Source organism: Aotus nancymaae, unplaced genomic scaffold (genome assembly GCF_030222135.1).
Source record: "Aotus nancymaae isolate 86718 unplaced genomic scaffold, 86718_ANA_hifiasm-v0.15.2.pri h1tg000006l, whole genome shotgun sequence".
NCBI classification, from domain to species: domain Eukaryota; kingdom Metazoa; phylum Chordata; class Mammalia; order Primates; family Aotidae; genus Aotus; species Aotus nancymaae.
Genome location: NW_026988417.1, coordinates 71,862,045 through 71,884,009, shown reverse-complemented (window position 1 = coordinate 71,884,009; position 21,965 = coordinate 71,862,045). Strand labels below are relative to the sequence as shown.

Genomic DNA, 21,965 nt, shown 5'->3' with positions numbered 1-21,965 from the left:
ATCAGAAGCCTTACTGATAACATAAAGAGTCAACTCTTTTTAATCAACTAATACGTATTTTGAATGTTGTATCATATATTCTTAAAGTAAGCTAGAGAAAGCAAAATGTTAATAATAAGATATATTTAATACTAATTAAGTGAAAGTAGATTATCATAAAGGTCCTCATCCTCATCGTCTTCACACTGAGTAGGGTGAGGAGCAAAGAAGGGTTGTTCTTGCTGTCTCAGGACAGCAGAGGTGAAAGAGAATCAGTGTATAAATGAATCCACACAGTTCAAACCCATGTTGTTCAAGGGTCAATTGTACATATTAACACTCACTCCCACATCATATAATTTCATCTTGCCCATATAAAATCTAAATTCTTCCCTTAATCCTTATCTACCTACCTTTCTCTGTTCTCAGTACAGCTGGACTCTTCCAAAGAATAATCTGTCACTAATATCTCAATTTCTTCATCTCCCATTCACTTCTCAAGTCTGCTACAATCAGGATTCCAACCGTATTATTCGTGTCAAGATTAAATAATTCCTAAATGCTAAATCTAATTGACTATTTCCAGTCACCTTATTCCTGTGGACATTTCAAAAGATATGCTCAATCCTTTGGGGAAAAAAATGTTCTTTCTTCAGCTCTCCTCTACTTCTCCTGTCTCTATGGTTCTTCTTTCGCTATCCCTTTTCTTATCTCCTGTCTTGCCTCTTCACTGTTAGAATTAACCAGAATTTTCTTCTTATCCCTCTTTTAGTCTTTTCTAACTGGCATCAACTACCACTTTCTTGATGGTAAACCCAATGGCCAAGATTTGTCTCAGATGTCTTTTGTGACTAAATGCTTACTAAAAAGATTCCAATGCCACTATAGACAACTCACTCAACCTATGTGAAAGTGAACTCTTTTCTTGATCTACCCTATCATTCTCCCTTTCCAGAAAAGAACTTCACCAATTTTGCCCAAACAAAAATCTACTAATCATTTTAGGTTCCTCTCTTTCCTTCAAGGTCCCCTGCTCCCTCCCATATGGTTACTAAATCCTACATATTCTCCCTTTGTAATCTCTCTCAGGCTGTCATTTCAAGCATGGAGTCTTTTGCAATAGACTTTTTTTTTTTTTTTTAAGAGAGGGGGTCTCACTATGTTGCCCAGGCTGGAGTGCAGTGGCTATTCACAGGCATGATCCCACCACTGATCAACACGAAAGTTTTGGCCTGCTCCACTTCCAACCTGAGCCAGTACACCCTTCCTTAGGCAACTTGGTGGTCCCCCTCACTTCCAGGAGGTCACCATATTGATGCCAAACTAAGTGCAGACAAAGGATCAGCATAGGGCACTGCAGTCCAGAACTACTAAGGCAATCCTCCTTGCCTTAGCCTCCTGAATAGCTGGACTACAGACAGACGCCACTGCACCCAGCTGCAATAATCTTTTAATAACTACTTCTCAAACTGAAGTAGTGAAGCAATAAGTTTATTTCTTATTTTTGTTATTAATTCCCACTTCACATTGTCCTAGTGGTTCAAATACATATAAAGTTATTTCTCACTTGCTTTCAATTTCTGTAGTCATTTTGCTGCAGACCACACTTTGAGGAACACTGCTCTAAATAGTCTTTTTAGTTCCAGTATCAGACATCTAATTATATTCCCCGGTCTTCCCAGTGTAATCTTTCTAGAATGTTTATCTAATCATATTCCTTTCCTGTTTAAAGTCCTTCCATTTCTACCTATTGCCTCCATTGTCTCCACATCATGATAGTCCCTGACAACCTCTCCAGTTTAATTTTTCCCCTCACCTAATACTGCTATCCTGAAATACCTGCAATTCCCTGAACATATTGAATTGTCTTGGACCTTCGCTCACAATCGTTCTCTCTACTCTGAATGCTCTCTTCATTCCTACAGGTTCACATGCATTCATTTCTCAGGGCTTACCATAAGTAACATCTTTTCCATGAAGCTTTCCTCATTTCCCAATCCCAACTCAACCAGAATAAAGCAACTCTCTCCTTCGTGCACCAACAGAACAATTTATCTATTGTAGTATTTGCATCTTTTTTTTTTTTTGAGACGGAGTTTCGCTCTTGTTACCCAGCCTGGAGTGCAATGGCGCGATCTCGGCTCACCGCAACCTCCGCCTCCTGGGTTCAGGCAATTCTCCTGCCTCAGCCTCCTGAGTAGCTGGGATTACAGGCACGCGCCACCGTGCCCAGCTAATTTTTTTGTATTTTTAGTAGAGATGGGGTTTCACCATGTTGACCAGGATGGTCTCGATCTCTTGACCTCGTGATCCACCCGCCTCGGCCTCCCAAAGTGCTGGGATTACAGGCGTGAGCCACCGCGCTCGGCCATATTTGCATCTTAATTGCATATAGTTTTCACGTCTCTCTCAACCTAACCAAACTCGAAATCCTTGAGAGGCAGGGCTGTAACCTTTTAGATTTTTAGATAAAACTATATATAGTAATAGAAATAGCTCCTGAATTAACTTCTGAGACTATGCTCATATTAATCAAGGCTGGGAAATTAGAAGGTAGAAGAAATAAGAGGTGCCAATGCAAATGTAAATTAAAACAGAAATTATCTGCAAATGACAGGATACTTAGCACTATTTAAAAAATGCTATGAAAACACAGAAGTAGCAAGAAAAAGGATCAAAAAGTTTTACACACACTATGCTTAACAAGTATAAAACTGAGACCTACAAGGAAAATGAATAGTTCAAAATTCAAATAGTTCTGCTAATATGATGAGATTAGAAGTGTTTTTTCCTATATTATTCAAAGTTTGATGATATAGTTATCTTTTTGTCATAAATTTTTGATTCAATTATAGCATAGACACATTTGTACATTGCTACATAATCTTCATTGCCATCATTTTAAAAACAGCATTAAATTTTAATTACTAAATAAGCCATAACTTAGTATTTCACCTAATATTGGATAAAGTGCTTTAAATTTTGTTTCCATAACTAATGATGTACTGAACATTTTCATAGCTGCATTTTTCCCCAAGATTTTATGTTATTTTCTTAAGTTACCAGAAATAAGGCTTTAAAAAAAATCAAGAAACATTTTATTCTTAAGCTGCTCTCAAAAAAAATTTTTTTACCGATTTATAAATTCTATCAGCAATATCTTATGCTAATTTTACTCCATATTTTAAGCATTTTATATATATATACATATATATATATATATATATATAAAATGATACTACATTGTATTTACTTACCAGCTCCATTGTACATTTTCCCCAAAACAATATATTTCAACAGAGGAAACTATCAAAACTCTTAAGATTAAGCATTCCAAGTCAATGAGAATTTTTTTAAAACTTCCAGTGTGAGCATAAATCAGTGTATTCATTCTGCAGGCCCATCTAGCAATAAATCCATTCTGTAAATGTACATGTTCTTGGCCATTATTCCTCCTCTAGGAATAATGTCATGTACCAAATATTCCTGTATAAGGATATTCAATAAAGAATTATTTAAAATATTGCAATTCTTCTTGATGGATTTGCAAAAGTAGCAGCAAAGAAATACTGTGATTAAAAAAAGTTTAAACATTAAAAACTTAACAACTTCTAGAAATTCCCATAGAATTAGATAAATCATTTGTAAAAATCAAGTAGACATATATAGTTCAGATCTCACTGCACTGCATTCACCATATATAAAAATCATGACAAAATCTAACATTTCCTGAAAAACTATGTGTCAGACATTTTTTGTGCCTCCCAAATATTCTTCTTATTAATCAGTAAAAACCTTATGAGTCACATGTTATGGAGTATTACCCTCACTTTATAGATGAGGAAACTGATATACACAGCAAGTAGGTCATTTACCTGGGTCAGATGCTAATGACAGACCTTAAAATAACCCAGATCATCTTAACTTCAAGAATTTACTCATATAGATAATTTTAAAATAGAATTACAATTAAATGTTATTTCTTATCCCTACTTTTTCAATACACATCCTTTGAGTAGTTTACCATAATATAGGCATTTGTATAAAAAACTGGCAAAATTTGAGTTTGATCGTTGGCTCACCAAGCTCAATATTCCATCTCTGGTAGTGACACTAGGACTATTAGTTGTGAGAAAAATGAATGTCATTTATAATCTTGGCTGCAAAAAAGTTATAGATTCATAAAGATAAGGAAAGAAAATTAAAAGCACCCTTTGTTTCAATTAATTAAACACTGTGTCTGGACTGGGCACGATGGCTCACACCTGTAATCCCAACATTGTGGGAGGCCAAGGCAGTAGGATTGCTTGAACCCAGGAATTCAGGACCAGCCTGTTCAACACAGCAAGACCTCGACTCTACTAAAAATTAAAAAATTAACCAGGCATGATGGCTTGTGCTTGTAGTCCAGGCTACTCAGGAGGCTAAGGTGGGAGGACTGCTTGAGCTCATGAGTTCAAGGTTGCAGTGAACTGAGATCATGCCACTGCGTTCCACTCTGCGCAAAAAAGCAAGATATTGTTTCAAAAACAACAAAAACTGTATTCATATAAAAATTAGAGTATAATTGGCAATGATATTATGGTTCATTTGCTCCATAAAATTTTCTGATGGTTTCTGGATATTCTTTAATAACAGATCTGAGCTAAATTTCCATCTATATCCCAACTTCCATTAATAAATCTAGAGATCCATCTTCCTTTTTCCCAAGTCTCACTTTCAATTTTTATTCCATTACCTCTTTTTCTTAAGGGTCAGTTCTTTTATTTCTTCTAGTATCATTTACTTCAAGAAAATCCTCAATGTCAAATATTTTTTTTAAAATTACCCTAAACCCTCTGAGATTTCAACCTTTAATCGAAATGCCTTTTGAAATGTTTGAGAAATTAGAAAAAGTATAAACTATGTGGCAAACTCAGGATATCAAAATGTGTCAAATGCAGCTAAACAGTGTTTAAAGAGAAATCTGTACCTTAAACCCCATGCTTTAAAAAGATGGGTGTAAAATTAAATAAAGGTGTACCTTTTAGTATTGTGCCAGACTTCACTGCACTTCCAAGGTTGCCTTTTTTAAAAAACTGAAACTCTGTAGCAAGCCTATGTTTAACAAGTCTATCACTGCCACTTTTTCAAGAGCATGTGATCATTTTGTGTCTCTTTGTCATGTTCTGGTAATTCTTACAATATTTTAAACTTTTTCATTATTATGATATCTGTTATGGTGATCTGTGATCAGTGATCTTTGATGTTACTACTGTAATTGTTTTGGGCTCCACAAACTGAGCCCATATAAGATGGCAAACTTAACTGATAAATGTTCATATGTGTTCTGACTGGTCCACCAACCAGCCATTCCACATCTCTCTCCCTTTCCTTGGGTCTCCCTATTCCCTGAGACACAACAATATTGAAATTAGGCCAATTAATAACCCCACAATGGTCTCTAAGTGTTCAGGTGAAAGGAAGAAATGCGTGTCTGTCACTTTAAATCAAGAGTTAGAAATGACTAACCTTAGAGAGGAAGGCATGCTGAAAGCTGAAAAAGGCCAAAAGCTAGGCCTCTTGCACCAGTTAGCCAAGTGAATGCAAAGGAAAAATCCTTCAAGGAAATTAAAAGTGATACTCCAGTGAGCATGTGAATGATAAGAAAGCAAAACACTCTTATTGCTGATATGGAGAAAATTTTAACGGTCTGGACAAAACATCAACCACTGCATTCCATTAAGCCAAAACCTTAATCCAGAGCATGGCTCTAACTCTCTTCAATTCTATGAAGGCTGAGTAAAGTGAAAAACCTGCAGAAGAAAAGTCTGAAGCTAGCAGAGGTTGGTTTATGAGCTGTAAGGAAAGAAGCCATCTCCAGAACATATAAGTACAAGGTAAAGCAGGAAGTACAGGTTATCCAGAAGATTTCACTAAGATCACTGATGAAGGTGGCTACACTACACTAAACAACAGATTTTCAATACAGACAAAACAGCCTTCAATTCGAAGATGCCATCTAGGACTTTTAAAGCTAAAGTAAGTCAATGTCTGGCTTCAAAGATTCAAAGGATAGACTGACTTTCTTCTTGAGACCGAATGCAACCAGTGACTTTAAGTTGAAACCAATGCTTACTTGCCATTTCAAAACTCCTAGGCCCTTAAGAACTATGCTAAACCTACTCTGTTTGTGCTCTACGAATGAAACAACAAAGCCTGAATGACACCACATCTGTTTCCAGAAAAGTTTACTGAATATTTTAAACCCACTGTTGAAATCTACTGCTCAGAAAAAAGGATTATTCTCAAAATATTCCTGCTCACACCTGTAATCCCAGCACTTTGGGAGGCCGAGGTAGGCAGATCCGAGGTCCAGAGATCGAGACCATCCTGACCAACATGAAACCCCGTCTCTACTAAAAATACAAAAATTAGCTGGGCATGGTGGCGCGTGCCAGTAGTCCCAGTTACTCAGGAGGCTGAGGCAGGAGAATTGCTTGAATCCGGGAAGCAGAGGTTGCAGTGAGCCAAGATTGCGCCACTACACTCCAGCCTGGCACCTAGCGACAAAGCGAGACTGTCTCAAAAAAAAAAAAAAAAAAATCCTGCTCATTGACAATGCACCTGTCACCCAAGAGTTCTGATGGAGATGTACAACAACATTATTGTTGTTTTTTTGCCTGCTAACATCCTATCTGTAGCCCATGCATCAAGGAGTAATTGTGACTTTCAAGTCTCATTAGCTGGGCATGGTGGCTCACACCTATAATCCTAGCTACTCTGGAGGCTGAGGTAAGAGGACTGCTTGAGGCCAGGAGTTCAAGATCAACCTAGTCAACACAGTGAGACCCCATCTCTAAGAAAAACTTTTAAAGAATTTCACAGGTGTAGTAGTGCGTGCCTATAGTCCCAGCTACATGGGAGGCTGAGGTGGGAGGATCACTGGAGCCCAGGAGTTTGAGGCCACAGTAAGTTATGATCATGCCACAGCACTCCTGCCTGGGAGACAAAGCAGGACCCATTTTTTAAAACTCTTATTATTGAAGAAATACATTTCATAAGGTTATAGCTGTCATAGATAGTGATTCTTCTTATGAATCTGTGCAAAGTAAACTGAAAACCTGAAAAGAATTCGCCATTCTAGATTTCATTAAAAACATTCATTATTCATAAGAACTGGTGAAAATATCAACATTAACAGAACTCTGGAAGTTGACTCCAACCCTCATGGATTACTTTGAAGGGTTTAAGACTTCAGTGAAGGAAGTAACTGATGTCATGGAAAGAATAAGACAACTAGAAATGGAGTGTAAAAATATGACTGAATTGTTGCAATCTCATAATCAAACTGGAACAAATGAGGAGTTGCTTGTGCTTGAACAAAGAAAGTGCTTTCTTGAGATGGAATCTGTTCCTGGTGAAGATGCTGTGAACATTGTTGAAATGACTCAAAGAATTTAGAATATTAAATAAACATAGTTCATAGAGCAATGGTATGGTTTGAGGGAATTAACTCCAATTTTGGAAGAAGTTCTACTGTGGATAAAAACTGGTCTCAAATAGCACTGCATGCTACAGAGATGTCTTTCATGCAAGAAAGGGTCAACTGATTTGGCAAACTTAATCATCATCTTATTTTAAGAAATTACCATAGCCACCCCTTCATTTAGCAACTACCACTCTAATCCATCAGCAACCTTCAATACTGAGGCAAGACCCTCTACCAGCAAAAAATTACAACCAGCTGAAGGCTGAGATGAGCGTTAGCATTTTTTTATCAATGTTATTTTTAAATTATAGTATATACATTTTTTAGACATAATGTTATTGCATACTTAGCAGACTACAGACTACAGTGTAGCGTAAATGTAACTTTTGTATGCACTGGGGAACAAAAAAAATTTGTGTGCCTCTCTTTATTGCAAAATATTCACTTTTTGTAGTGGTCTGGAATGGAACCTGCAGTATCTCCAACATATGCCTGTACTTATTAAGCCTTGCTTAAGAAGCTAGAGAAAGAGCAGCAAATTATTTTTGAAGTGGAGAGAAGAAAACATAAAAATTTTAGCCTAAGTCAATAAATAAAGAGCAGCTAAAGTCAAAAATTGGTTCTTTAAAGAGATTAATATAATTGATCTACCTTTAGCAAGTTTGATAAACAGGAGAAAATACATATAATTACATTAGGTATAAAAAAAGGAATATCAGTATAGATTCTCCATGTTTTAAAATAATGATACTGGAACATTATTTAAAATTTCATGTGAATAAAACTCAGTATCTCAGATGAAATGTACAAATTTCTTTAAAAATACAAATTTCAAAATTTACAATGGAAGGAAACTGAACATCTAAATGGCCCTATAACTATTAAAGATATTAAAAACCTTTCCACAAAGATAACTTGAAGCCCCGTTTGCTTCAAAGGTGAATTCTAAATATTTAGGGAAAAAAATACACATCAAACACTAACTTAATGGAAGTAGAGGTAACATTTCCCAACTCATTTTACAAGACCAACATAACTCTGAAACAAAAGCCTGACAAAGAGATTAAAAGAAAACCAAAGTTCACTATCCTTCATGAATAAAAAATCCTCTTAAAGACTGAAAACAGCAATTTTTTATAAAAGACATTGTGGTCAACTAGGGTGTCTCCAAGAAATTCAGAGTTGGTTTGGCATTTCTCACTAGTCTCATCCTCCTCCACCTATCAATCACATTTTAGACTCAATAATGTGTATCAAACTAAAGGATCTCTCAGGCCTCGGAAACAATGTATCTAATAAGCAAACTTCTTTACATCCCCCAGGTCTCAGTTAAAGGCTACCTTTTCTGGGAACAAAATAATTTACAGACATTTGCTGAAACTCTTAAGAGTGAAAGACAAAAGAGAAGAAAAGGTGTGGCAAAATGTGTAAAGCCAAAGTATCCTTAGAGAAATTAAAATATATCACATCCAATAATATGTTATTTGCAATTAGAAATAATGTTTGTAATAAAAGCCAATGAAATTTCTAAGATGCAAATATAAAAAATGAAGAGCTAGAAAACAGAGGGGAACAAAATTTGAATTAGAGGCTCATCCAAAAGGCACAATGTCCTAGTAAGATGATTGATTTTAAAAGAAGAAAGTCCAGAAAGAGGAAGAAAGAAAATTACCAAAAGATATAAAGCAAGAAAATATAAGCTTCCAGGCTGAATAAGGCCCACTAGGTCCCCAGCACAATGAATAAAAAGGTACAACATCTTGAATATTCGGAACAAGTTAATACAGATGCTAAAAATGTCCATGGTGGGGGAGAAAGGAGAAAGAGGAAGAAGAGGAGGAGCAGGAATAAGAAAAAGAAGAGAAAGAAGAAACCCACTACAGCTCACACATAAAGGATGAGGAAAGAGAATAAGATCAGATTTCTCAACAGAAATATGAGAAGCTAGAATACTATGAAGCAGTGCCTCTTACAACTCACAGGGAAAATTGTATCTAACCTAAAATTATTTGCCCAGCCAAATTATCAATCAGGTATCAGTTTAGGGAAAATAAAAAAAATTTTTTTGAAACAGAGTTTCGCTCTCGTTACCCAGGCTGGAGTGCAATGGCGCAATCTCAGCTCACCGCAACCTCCGCCTCCTGAGTTCAGGCAATTCTCCTGCCTCAGCCTCCTGAGTAGCTGGGATTACAGGCACGCGCCACTATGCCCAGCTAATTTTTTGTATTTTTAGTAGAGACGGGGTTTCACCATGTTGACCAGGATGGTCTCGATCGAAAATAAAAATTTTTAGGCAGCAAAGTTTATTTTTATTTTTGTAGAGATGGGGTCTCACTATGTCACCCAGACTGGTCTTAAACTCCTGGCCTCCAGCAAGCCACCCTCCCACCTCAGCCTCCCAAAATGCTGGGATTACAGACATGAGCCACCACACTCAGCCTGGGCAGCAAGGCTTAAAACTTCCTCTGATGCATATTTTCTCAGCAACAACTAGAGGAGTTCCTTTACTAACAAACCAAGAAAGAGGACTAGAAGAGATCCAGGAATTTCCATAAACATTGATGGGAAAAAATATTAGAATTATAATGTGTGGGAGCTCCAGAAAGCAAACAATTCTGATTGCAGAGCTCCATGAGAGATGTGATAAAGAATGAAAACGATAGCCACTTTTAACTGGGAGGAAATTTACACATCTTAATGGAGACTAATCAATGATAGGGTACATAAAAACTAAGCAAAGAAAAAACATAGTAATTATAAACATAGTAATTAACTCCAGGAAAAACAAAGACAGGAAATGTGATCATACATACTAAACCTCAGTGGTGACAAATATTTACATATTTTAAAAATGTAGACACTGAACACTGATTCAACCAAAAACTGTCAAAAACATGCTGGAAGGATGGAAGGAAAGGACACGTGTGTGTGTGCACAGACGTGCATGGTTGTGTATGTATGAGGTGGACAAACTGTAAAATATCTAAATCCAAAAAAAAAAAATCTCATTTTCCATAACAGAAGCTCCATAGATATCGTTTTTAAAAGTGCAGAGATAAGAAATAGCAGGGAAGTCTTTTTTGTTTTGTTTTGTTTTCATTTCAAAACTTGTTAAAACTGACCTTTTAAACTACATACATATTTTAGTAAAGTTTTAATTTACAAATTATAAGATTATGATAAACTGTATCTATTATGGCATCAAAGCTAAGATTAAAAGTTTTAACAGAAACTTTTGCTTTTAAAATAAAAAGAGCACAATTCCTAATAAAACCAGTGGTTTTATTATTCAGGACAGTGGTTCTTCTTAAATGCACATTAGCATTAGACTTAAAACTTAACTAAGTTCTTATAAGCATTCTGCTGCATAATTAAATTCATTTTATTCTCAAGTAGCATTCTCTATATGGTTTACTAAAAATTAAATTGTTTATTAATTATCAACTCTAGAATTCAAATAAGATGGTTTATCACATATACTTATCATTCTGTATTATACATACACACATATACTTGGGAATAGTTTTTTGCCTTTCTTGAATCCTAGTCCTAGAAATCTCCAGATGCTTTTTCAGTCTCACAATGCTAGTACAGTGTATTTTTTTTTTTATTGCATTTTAGGTTTGGGGGTACATGTGAAGAACATGCAAGATTGTTGCATAGGTACACACATGGCAGTGTGATTTGCTGCCTTCCTCCCCATCACCTGTATCTGGCATTTCTCCCCATGCTGTCTCTCCCCAACTCCCCACCCCGCACTGTCCCTTCCCAATTTCCCCCCGACAGACCCCAGTGTGTGATGCTCCCCTCCCTGTGTCCATGTGTTCTCATTGTTCAATACCCGCCTATGAGTTAGAACATGCAGTATTTCATTTTCTGTTCTTATACAGTGTATTTTCATTGGATAGAACTCCTTATTCCAAAAGCTTACAGGGAGGTTAATTTTTGTTTTAGTAGGTTCAATTATTTTGCTGTTAAAGAAAAATGCCGCTAAATACTTTTTTTAACCTAAAAATTATACATGACAAAGTATTTCAAAGCTTTATAATAAGTAGTTTAGATTTAACTTAATTATATATTATAGATCTGATATATAGAAAATTAATAGTACTAATATTGCAAAGTGATCACTTTTTCTTCTTTTTCTGGAGATGCATTTCTCCTATGACCATACTCTCCTTTATTCCAGTCTATACACTTAATTTTTAGTAACTAAACCATTCCAGTATTCATGTTCACACATTGTTTAAAAAGATTTCTTCAAAAGGTAACATTTATATTAATAGGAATTTTTTAAGGTCACTGTCCTAAATCTAAAGAATATGAATTTTTATAGATAGTCATTATTTTTTCATACATTCAACAAACACTAGATACTGGGTAGGATTCAAAGATAGACAGTTCATACTTCCCACCCTCAATAAGCTTAAAATCTAATATAAATGCCCATAGTAAACAGTTAGACAAACAGTAGCAGCAATCAAGCTCAAATCTGTGAACATGTTGCAAACTACAAAATCTTTAGGCCAACCTCAAAATAAGTGTGTCCAGAGAAAAGACCAATCATTGAAGCTTACTTCAATTCTCCTAACTACTATTCATTTCCCCAGCATTCTTTCAGATGCTATTAAAGAGCAGAGAAGTAGTTATATAGGTCCAGGCAAACCTGAAAAGGATAATGCAATTCCTTCCAGAGGATGTGAAAGAGCTAGTACTGAAACTGCTTTCTGCCACACATAGATCAGTATCTCAAGTCACTGAATACTATGTTCTTGAGAGCTTATAAAGACTATTTTGAGGTATTATCATTTTAAAAAGTAATAATTCCATGACCTAGGGTATTGGGAGTTTAATGGAACACATTTATGTGGAGTAAGTAAACAGACACAGTAAGCTATGTTCTCCAATTAAATATGTCATGTCATTTACGAAAAGGAAAACATGAAAGCAGCAAGCACAAAATAGCAAGAATAGAACTGTTTTTAAGAAATGTCAAAGAGAAAAATATGGAGTATGAAAGCAATTAAAAACAATCTTGCTAACTATCCTGTATATTCCAGATAACCAAGCAAGTCTGAATGTTGAAAAAGTTGTTCAATGCACTCAGCAGAAATCCTAAATACTCAATTCTTATTTTGGCTTTACATTTCTAAGTTTTTACTTTGTTGTTATTTCTGTATTTTTTAAATGGTGTTACATATGTAACTTGCCTGAGTGAGAAATAAAAGGAACAGAACTAAAGAACATGGCTATTGAGAACCATGAATATATTAAACTTTTACCTTCTAATAAAGCATAATTTCTTTTAACATATTTCCCTGTGCCAAGATTAAAACTTTTTTTCCCACTATAATCACATATATATGCAAATTCATTTATGCCAATGCACAGTCTTATTCCATCCTAGTATCTTCCAAGTGTTAACTGGGTAATTTGAAATTATTACTGAAAATTGTTAATAGTGAGAAACATCAATATTTAAATTACGGATTGAAATCAAAAGCAGGGATGTAAGAAGAAAAGAGTAAAGTGATTGTGACATACACATAATTATTAATACTTTTTAAATGCATCTACTAGAGAACATGTACAAACTAGGAAAATATCAAATTTTTAAGCAAAAGTTAAGTATAAAAATATCTTTAAATATTTTTTCCAATAGTATCCAATAATAAACATGAAAAGAAGCAGTTATGTTTCTGTCATATAAATCAGCATTTTCCTATGTTGGCAAAGATATAACTGAATAATTAACTCAATGCAAAGAACATCATTAAGAAGAGTAGTAGGATGGCTAAAGGTTAAAATATTTTCTATTTTCTGTAGCTAATATCAGTCTTACTTCCACTTTGTAAGATTTTGCTGTTGTTCTTGTGTGTTTTATTTGTGATGTTGTATGTGTAACTTGCCTGAATGAGAAATGAAAGGAACAGAACCAAAAGGATCTTCTGGAGGATGGTTATGTGGAGCAGAAAGTGAGTCTACATTCTTATCTGAGGATGCTCTCTCCTTGAGCCTATCTGCAAAAATAAGATGAAATGAAATAAAAAATGAAATAAAATAAAAATGATCTTTAAATTAAAAAGTGATATACAATATAAATAAAAGTGAAAAAGCAACAGCCTTTTTGAAAAATATTAGATTCAGAATCTGTCACTGTAAATATTAGGGAGTAGTCCTGAATCTAATACATACTTGTTGCTACAAAAGCAAGTTTAGTAATATAATCTGTGACAGATTGTACTAAATACAATTAACCTAATAATAAACTTAGTCTGTTTCATTTAAATACTATTTGCCCTCAACTTATAACATATTGGGTCTGAACTCAAATCCAGCTAAATAAACAAAGACATATTTGACAGACTGTCTCTAAAAATAAATTTAGGAAAAATATTGCAAATGGTCATTCATCCATAAAGTAGGTAAATCTTACTTCTCAATAGCAATAAAAAGTAATTCACTATATTTTACTTTTTTGTTCATTTTTCATACTACTTTGTATTATCAAACTATGCTCTCACACACAGAAACACAAACACAAACACACACACACATCCCCTGACACACATACACTCACAAGGACTTAGATAAAAACAGAGTTTACTGATTCGTCCAACAAGTAAAATTGAGTATCTAGTATGTGCCAGTGGGCCAGGCACTATTCTAGGCAACTGGCATGTAATGTCCAACAGAACAAAGACCCCTGCCCTTATGCAGTTTACATAGCAGTGTGGAAAAACAAATAATAAGCAATAGGCATAACAAGAAATGTATATGTATGTTAAAAGCTGTAGAGAAAAATGTAGTGCAGGGTAACAGGAATTGCGGGAGTAGGTAGAGGTTGAAGTAATAGATTCTAATAATAGGTAAGAAAAGAAAAGACTTGAAGGAAGCAAGGGAGTGAATACCTAGGAAAGAACAACCAGGAAGAGAAAGAGCTGGAGCAAAGACTCTAAGGCAAGAGGCCCGGTGTGTTTGAGTTGATATATCCTGACTCCCTAGTAATGATTAACTTTTCCCTGCTCTTAAACTCTCCATATAGGTCAGGGATGGGGGCTCACACCTATAATCCCAGTACTCTGGGAGACCAAGGCAGGAGGATTTCTTGAAACCAGGCTGGGCAACACAAAGAGATGTTCTTTGATTTTTTTCACCAAGCATGTAATAAAATTTGGATACCTCCTGATCTTTACAGAATGTTAACTTCACAATATTCTATAACAGTCATTAACACACACATTCCTTTAAAAATGCAAAAATACTATCAAAAATCGAGGCAGCAGTGAGCCAAAATCGTACCATTGCATTCCAGCCTGGGTGACAGTGAGAACCTGTCTCTAAAACAACCAACCAACCAACTCTCCACATAGTAGATACACACTAGTTGAGAACTTCTGAGAACTTCCTGATTTTTGTAGTATGTCTCTCTAGCCTCTGATTCTTGGTAATCAAAATTCTATTTGGGACTCATTCTACCTCTTTTCCAGGTATTTTAAACATTTCTGCCAGTAGATCTTTGGTCCACAGCCATTTGAAAAAATCCAAACCATGTTTAGACTGACCTATATTCCAAGAATTCCATGGTAAGCTGTACTGGTTTTAACTCAGTTCTAAGGGACTGCAGTGTGGGGCGGGGGGCGGAATCTAACCAGAATTGGAATTCCCTAAAAATGACTTTTAATTTTGGAGTGAAGCAAAAAGCCCCAAGTTCAAGCAGCATCTCTTCTAACAGTGCTTTTAAAATTTAATATACATTCTAGTTACCTGGGGATTTGTTAAAAGGTAAACTCTGATGGGATGAGTCTGGGGAGGATCCTGACATTCCTCACTTCAACTAGACCCCAAGTGATACTGATACCGCTGTCCAAGAAGTATACTCTTGAATAAACAAGGCCCTAGACTCTATAATATTCTAAATATAATTACTCCTATGGGCAACTAATTCTTTCAAAACCTTTATGACAATGGATACAATTATCAGCTTTTGTAGCTAAGATGAACTCTGAAATATCTACATGAAACTTTGGATTGTTTAAATTTTTGCTTAAAATTTTGTTGAAACACTATTAAACATTTTGTTGAAGCACTAATATTGAGTTAGTAAATAAATCTGACAATTGATTTATGAACAAACAAAACTTCCTAAACTCAAGTGCTACTTTTCAAATCCAACACTGCACTGGTTAACAATAAAAATTTATTTTGGGTATTACTTTTCAAGATATTAACTGTATACGTAATGCAGGAAATCAGTAACAAATGCTCATTTTACTAAGGATTTTTTATTATTTTGTTTCAAAACACGTATTAAGGAGAAGCTAGTCCTATAACATCTTTCTGCAAAAGGTTGAAGAATAATTTCTATAATGAAGGGTCCCTAACTTACTGTGGTGGGAGGCTGCAATCAAACCTCAAGGAGAGGCTTATGATTCACTGAATCATAGAGATTACATGTGGTTACCTATTTATTCGGGCCCTGAATGCATTTATGGAGTAACCGTAAAACCAGGAATTATGCCTTGTATCAGAATCCTCCTGGACTCCCCTACCCTCTCTATTTCCCAAACTCCAGTGTATAAAGCACTGAGGACAGAGAAAAGAGGGCGTGAGGAAGAACAAATGGAAGAGACAGAGTCAGAGTGATGACGACAGCATGTCAATATCCAAGGGCCCTCAATCCTGAAAATTAAGACCAAGAGTATAAGTATTTAAGTCTGAATTAGAAACAGACTTTCTGCCTCAACCATCTGCATCAAAAGTGCTACAGTTCCGCTATAAAATGTAGTTATCTGGACCCTACCACAGACCTGATGAATCAAGTTATCTAAGTAGTAATTTAAGAATCTGCATTTTTATAGACTGTTTTTATTTTTGTTTTATTTTATGCTTTGAGGCAGGGTCTCACTCTTTCACCCAGTTGGCATGATCATGGCTCACTGTGGCCTCAACCTTTCAGGTTCAAGCAATCCTCCAACCTCAGCCTCCCAAGTAGCTGGCACTACAGGCACAGGCTACCATGTTCAGCAATTTTTTTTTTTTTTAAGAGATAAGCTCTCACTATGTTTCCCAGGCTGGTCTCGAACTCCTGGACTCAAGCAATGCTCTCAAAGTGCTGGATTACAGGCATGAGCCACCACACTCAGCTTCTCAGCGCACGTTTGTTTGTTTTTGAGACAGAGGCTCACTGTGTTGCCTGGGCTGTAATGCAGTGGCATGATCTTGGCTCGCTGCAACCTCTGCCTCTAAGGCTCAGCCTCTAGAGTAGCTGGGACTACAGGCACATGCCACCACACTTGGCTTTTTTTTTTTTTTGAGACGGAGTCTTGCTCTTGTCACCAGGCTAGAGTGCAGAGGTGCAATCTCGGCTCACTGCAACCTCTGCCTCCCGGGTTCAAGTGATTCTTCTACTTCAGCCTCCTGAGTAGCTAGGACTACAGGTGCATGCCACCACGCCTGGCTAATTTTTTGCATTTTAGAAGAGACAGGGTTTTACCATGTTGGCCAGGATGGCTCGATCTCCTGACCTTGTGAGCCGTACACCTTGGCCTCCCAAAGTGCTGAGATTACAGGCGTGAGCCACTGCATCCAGCCAATTTTTTTTTTTAATTTTTGGTAGACATAATGTCTCACTATATTGCCCATGCTAGTTTCGAACTCCTGGCCTCAAGGCATCCTACCACCTCAACCTCCACAGTACTAGGATTACAGGCCTAAACCACCACACCCGGCCCTCTCCATGTATTTAAACCACAACTATACTAATGATTCCCAGCTTATAAAACTGTGAACTTATCACTAAGGTTCTCTGAATCCTCATGCACTGGTGTATTACATCCATCCGTTTGTGGCAAATTTATGGTAAGTATATAACAAGTACTGTGAAACTATGACAAAACTATAAACATTATCATGTAGGGATGAACTTATTTTTATATAGGGGTCCCTACAAGTAAAAATATGGAAGATACTGTTCTATGCAAAGTTTATTTATCCAGTTATTTCAAAATAGCAATCAGAATAAATTCATAGTAAAATGAATAGTGTTACTGTTCCACAAAACACAGAATCAACTTTTCAATGGAATTTTTAAAAAATCATTTAGGTTTCTAAAGTTCACATGAAAATGTGGGTCTCAGGACACAAAATACAAAATAAATATACATATTAATTTTGTAATTATTAATTACCTATAAATAAAATCTAATGAAATGGTGATGTAGAGCTACCTTGAAAACGCACAGTCATCTCTAAAATGTTTTTAATTACCATTTTCAAATGACTGGTTTTCTTTAGATCAGAACAAAGCTTGATTATCCAATATAAGAAACTTACCTCCTGTCTTCACAAAAGAATTATGTTGGTGAATAAAGACAGTATCTTTCTCAAGAATTTTAGTTGATACAGATAGCAAAAATACAGGATTTTAAAATCCTAGAATCAAAGTATATTCCATAATATCATCACGAAATTAAAATACTCTACAAAGTTAATTATGCTGCTTATATGGATAATGATGTAAAAGGCTAAAAGGTTAATGAATAAGGTTTAAAAGTGCAATCTTCATCTGATACTCGTGAAACTGTTGAAAAGTTCTGTTATTCTGCACTAAAGGAACAATAATAGTTCCAAATTTGCTAAAAAAAACTATAAGGGTTAATATTTTACAATAAACTATTGATTCAGATGCTTATAGACATATCATTTGGTAGCTTCGTACATGAAACAACAACATTCAGCAGAATTTATAAAGCAATTAAAATTTTTAGTATCTTCTATTTTTCCTTTTAGCTATTTTGATCCAACTTTAAGCAGAAACAAACAAATCTACTATCAACAAATAAAATATATTTCATGAAGTACTAGTTTTAGTTAACAGGTAGAACTACACACTATTTACACAAATATAAGTTAATAATTTCCCCAAAGCAAGCATTTGTATTCTAATTATTGTTTAATATATTAAATATTATGACAATTTTAAATTGCCATATTAAATATCAAAATATGACAAATTTCTAAAGTTTACATACTAGTCTGGATGTTCTGGTACAAAAGACAAGTAAAAATACAAACAAATTTTAAAAAATATCATTGAGACTAGCTTTATTATTAATGCTTAATTTTGATTTAATGTTTTGTTCTTACTAAAATTAAGAAAAGGTTAAAAAAAATTCTGAACTATAAATGGTATTCATTTACAGTGAAAGCAAAAGCAAGAAGAATCCAGTTTATTTTATATGTTAAATCTCTTAGCCTAGTATATGGAATCAATTGTTTTCTTAAAGATCACTTTAAAAAAGTTATCAATTACTTATATTTTAGAATTTTAAAATCTCAAAATACTATATGGAATCAACTGTTTTCTTAAAGATCACTAAAAAATGTTATCAATTACTAGTATTTTAGAATTCTGATATCTCAAAATACTATTATGATTTAAAAATTACTTTCTGGATAATACACACAAGTAAAATATTTCCTAAACAGCATATTATTTTCCCTTTTTGTTTTTAAACAAATAACCATGAATCATTTTCAAAATAAAACCCCAATGACAATGTATTATTCTGAACAGTCATTACATTGGCAATGCCTATACTTTTAAGGGCCATATAAAGGCTTTCAGTTTCTCACTGTCAAGTGTTTTATAAACCAAATATAAATTATTTTAGAAAAGACTTCAGAAAATTGTTAATAAATACCTGTGCCAAGGTAAAGGGTACAAATATCCTATATGGCATTTCAAATGTATCAATCGTTTATTCATTTTGGAAAATGACAGGATTTATATTATAGTAATGGGCACAATTTTGGAGTCACTGAACCCACTATTTTGGAATTCAAAAGAAGTGAAAGTTATTAAACTTTAACTTTAGTATAATGACCAACTATCAATTTTCATTGCAGTTAGTCTTCTACTAAACTCTTAAGGTTCTAGAAGAGGTCTTTTGCCCATCTATATAATAAAAGCCCTATCAAATAGATCAAGTATTAGATACCTTATTGCTTCTGAATGAAAGAGGTGCTAAAGATGACTAAATATTACAGTTAAGTTAAACTCTGAGAGGAAATCTTTCTAAACTACATTTTATACACAGCTTTACAGTAATTACAAACTTTTTTATTAAAAATATTTCACCTTTTTTGGACTCTAAAAGAGTGGGTTCAATCACCCCAAAATAGTCACTGAACAATTAATATCAATTATTAAAGGAAAAACAGACACTGTTCCTTCACCTTCCTTACTATCATTTGTCACTTCTGCTTCTGACGTGTGTGCCCACAAAGCCCCCTCTAATTAGACTGTTAAATTACCACTGAGAAACTGATAATTTAAGTGTAATTTTTAAATCCTGGCTTTTTAAAAGCCAAAAAATCTTTTAAGTCACAACATAAAGGCTTATACAGAAAACAGGGAAAGGGAAAGTGGCATTGATTTATTGAATGCCCCGATTTAAAGACATCATTTCATTATCTGGACAACTCTATGAAGCAGGCATCACTATCCCCAGTTTATAAATGCAGAAGTGAGACTGACAGCAGTTGAGTGACTTATTTGAGATTACAACCTAGTTAAGTAACATTGTCAGGGATCAAAATTTATGTTTTCTGGTACTGTGTGCCAAATTAAGTGCATCAGACTTGTAACAAGAATTTTAGTAGCTCATGGACCATCTAGGTATTTTTCCAAATGGCTAAGGTTGCTCCAAGTCTAATCTTCACATAAAATTCTTCCTGCACTTTCCTTTGGAACTTAATATCATTCTATAATTAATACTGCAAAGTCTGAACTCTCTTTGGCATACACATGTGCACAGAGATACAGGCACAATTTACAAGTGTTATCTGATGATGAAGTTTAAAATTTATACATTATCTGATCATGAAGTTTTAAGGTATTCTTAAAAATAACTACTTAAGCCGGGCGCGGTGGCTCACGCCTGTAATCCCAGCACTTTGGGAGGCCGAGGCGGGTGGATCACGAGGTCAAGAGATCGAGACCATCCTGGTCAACATGGTGAAACCCCGTCTCTACTAAAAATACAAAAAAAAAAATTAGCTGGGCATGGTGGCACGTGCCTGTAATCCCAGCTACTCAGGAGGCTGAGGCAGGAGAATTGCCTGAACCCAGGAGGCGGAGGTTGTGGTGGGCTGAGATCGAGCCGTTGCACTCCAGGCTGGGTAACAAGAGCGAAACTCCGTCTCAAAAAAAAAATAAATAAATAACTACTTAAGAATTTTACACATTCAACCTAATTTTTATAAAGTTATATACATATAGTCATATTCATATGCCACTCTTGCCTATGCTAAGTAAATAAAACTATTTTGATGTCATTATAAATTCTAGGAAGCTTAGAATAACACATTTTTATAAGATACAAAATAATGTGAATACTTTACCCATTCCATAAATTGATTTTTTAAAAACAATTTTTTACCTGAGGAGTTGAAAATACTAATTTAGCAAACCCTGCTCAGTACACATTAAAATCAATACCTTTTGCTTTAAATATAATCCAATAAATTATAATGATTTGATGATACCCTGTATCTACCTCTTCCACCACGCTGAAAGAGATACTTTGTTTCCTTTTTTAAAACCTTGCTTTTGGGCCTACTCAACATAAATTCTAGGAAAACGCCAAACAAAAAAAGTTGTGGTTTAAAAAAAAATTGTTTTAGTAAGATATGATCGGTTTTACTGAAGTTAACAAACCTTTATTAAAGGCTCAGAACTTATTTTTATATCTGCATTTAACCATCAATTTAATTTTCATAATAATGTAACCAAAATGTAAAATACAAATTTAAATCCCAAACAAGTCTTCTTACAGGAATTTTACATAAAATATATACCAATTCAGAACAGAGCATTTCGTCTATTAAACATTCTCATAAGGCCAATTACCTAAATAAAATAGGAACTAGGGGCTCTAAACTAAGGACTATTAAGACCTTCTTTTCACATGCAAAAGGGGAAAACACACTTGTGTTTTATGTGCACACCTGCACACACACACACATACACACACGTAAGCCTCAGAAACCTGAAAATTATCTACTTACACTAGAAGTGGGCTTTTTGCTCCTATTTTGTGACCTACTGAAAACACCCACATCATTCTTCCAAAAAAAGACATTTCTAAAATATATGTGGCAAAGCTGGACATATATTAGTAGTTCAAAGAAAAGCAATGATTCCAAGTAAAAACATTGAGATATCTGATTTAAAGTGAAAAAGAATTTATTTAATTTTTGCCATATCAGGACAACAAAGCAGCCCTTTTATGTCACCACTCATTAAAAGGGCATTACAAAACATTAACATAATGTAGTAGCCCATGTTTTCTTTCAGGCATTTTCAAAGGACATTTCAGACCCACAATATTTTCTATTGGGTGTGCAAAGAAAACAGAGCTGCAAAATCATTAGCAAGGCAAAATAATGTTTCCCTTTTTATTGAAACATCAGTTTTATATTCTGAATTTAATATTCCTAGATATGCAAT

The 21,965-nt window shown here is 34.8% G+C and overlaps 1 protein-coding gene across 2 annotated transcripts in view; it reads right to left on the bottom strand.

Annotated features, from left to right (window-relative positions):
* BMP2K (BMP2 inducible kinase) overlaps nucleotides 1-21,965 on the bottom strand; it is a 130,029-nt gene that overhangs the window by 13,443 nt on the left and 94,621 nt on the right. The window contains exon 15 of one of the 2 annotated variants that reach the window (XM_012446959.2): nucleotides 13,360-13,470. The exons of the other annotated variant lie outside the window; for it this stretch is intronic. Within the exon in view, the coding sequence (XP_012302382.2) occupies nucleotides 13,360-13,470 (111 nt within the window). The remainder of the gene's footprint in view (nucleotides 1-13,359; nucleotides 13,471-21,965) is intronic. 2 annotated transcript variants of the gene reach the window in all.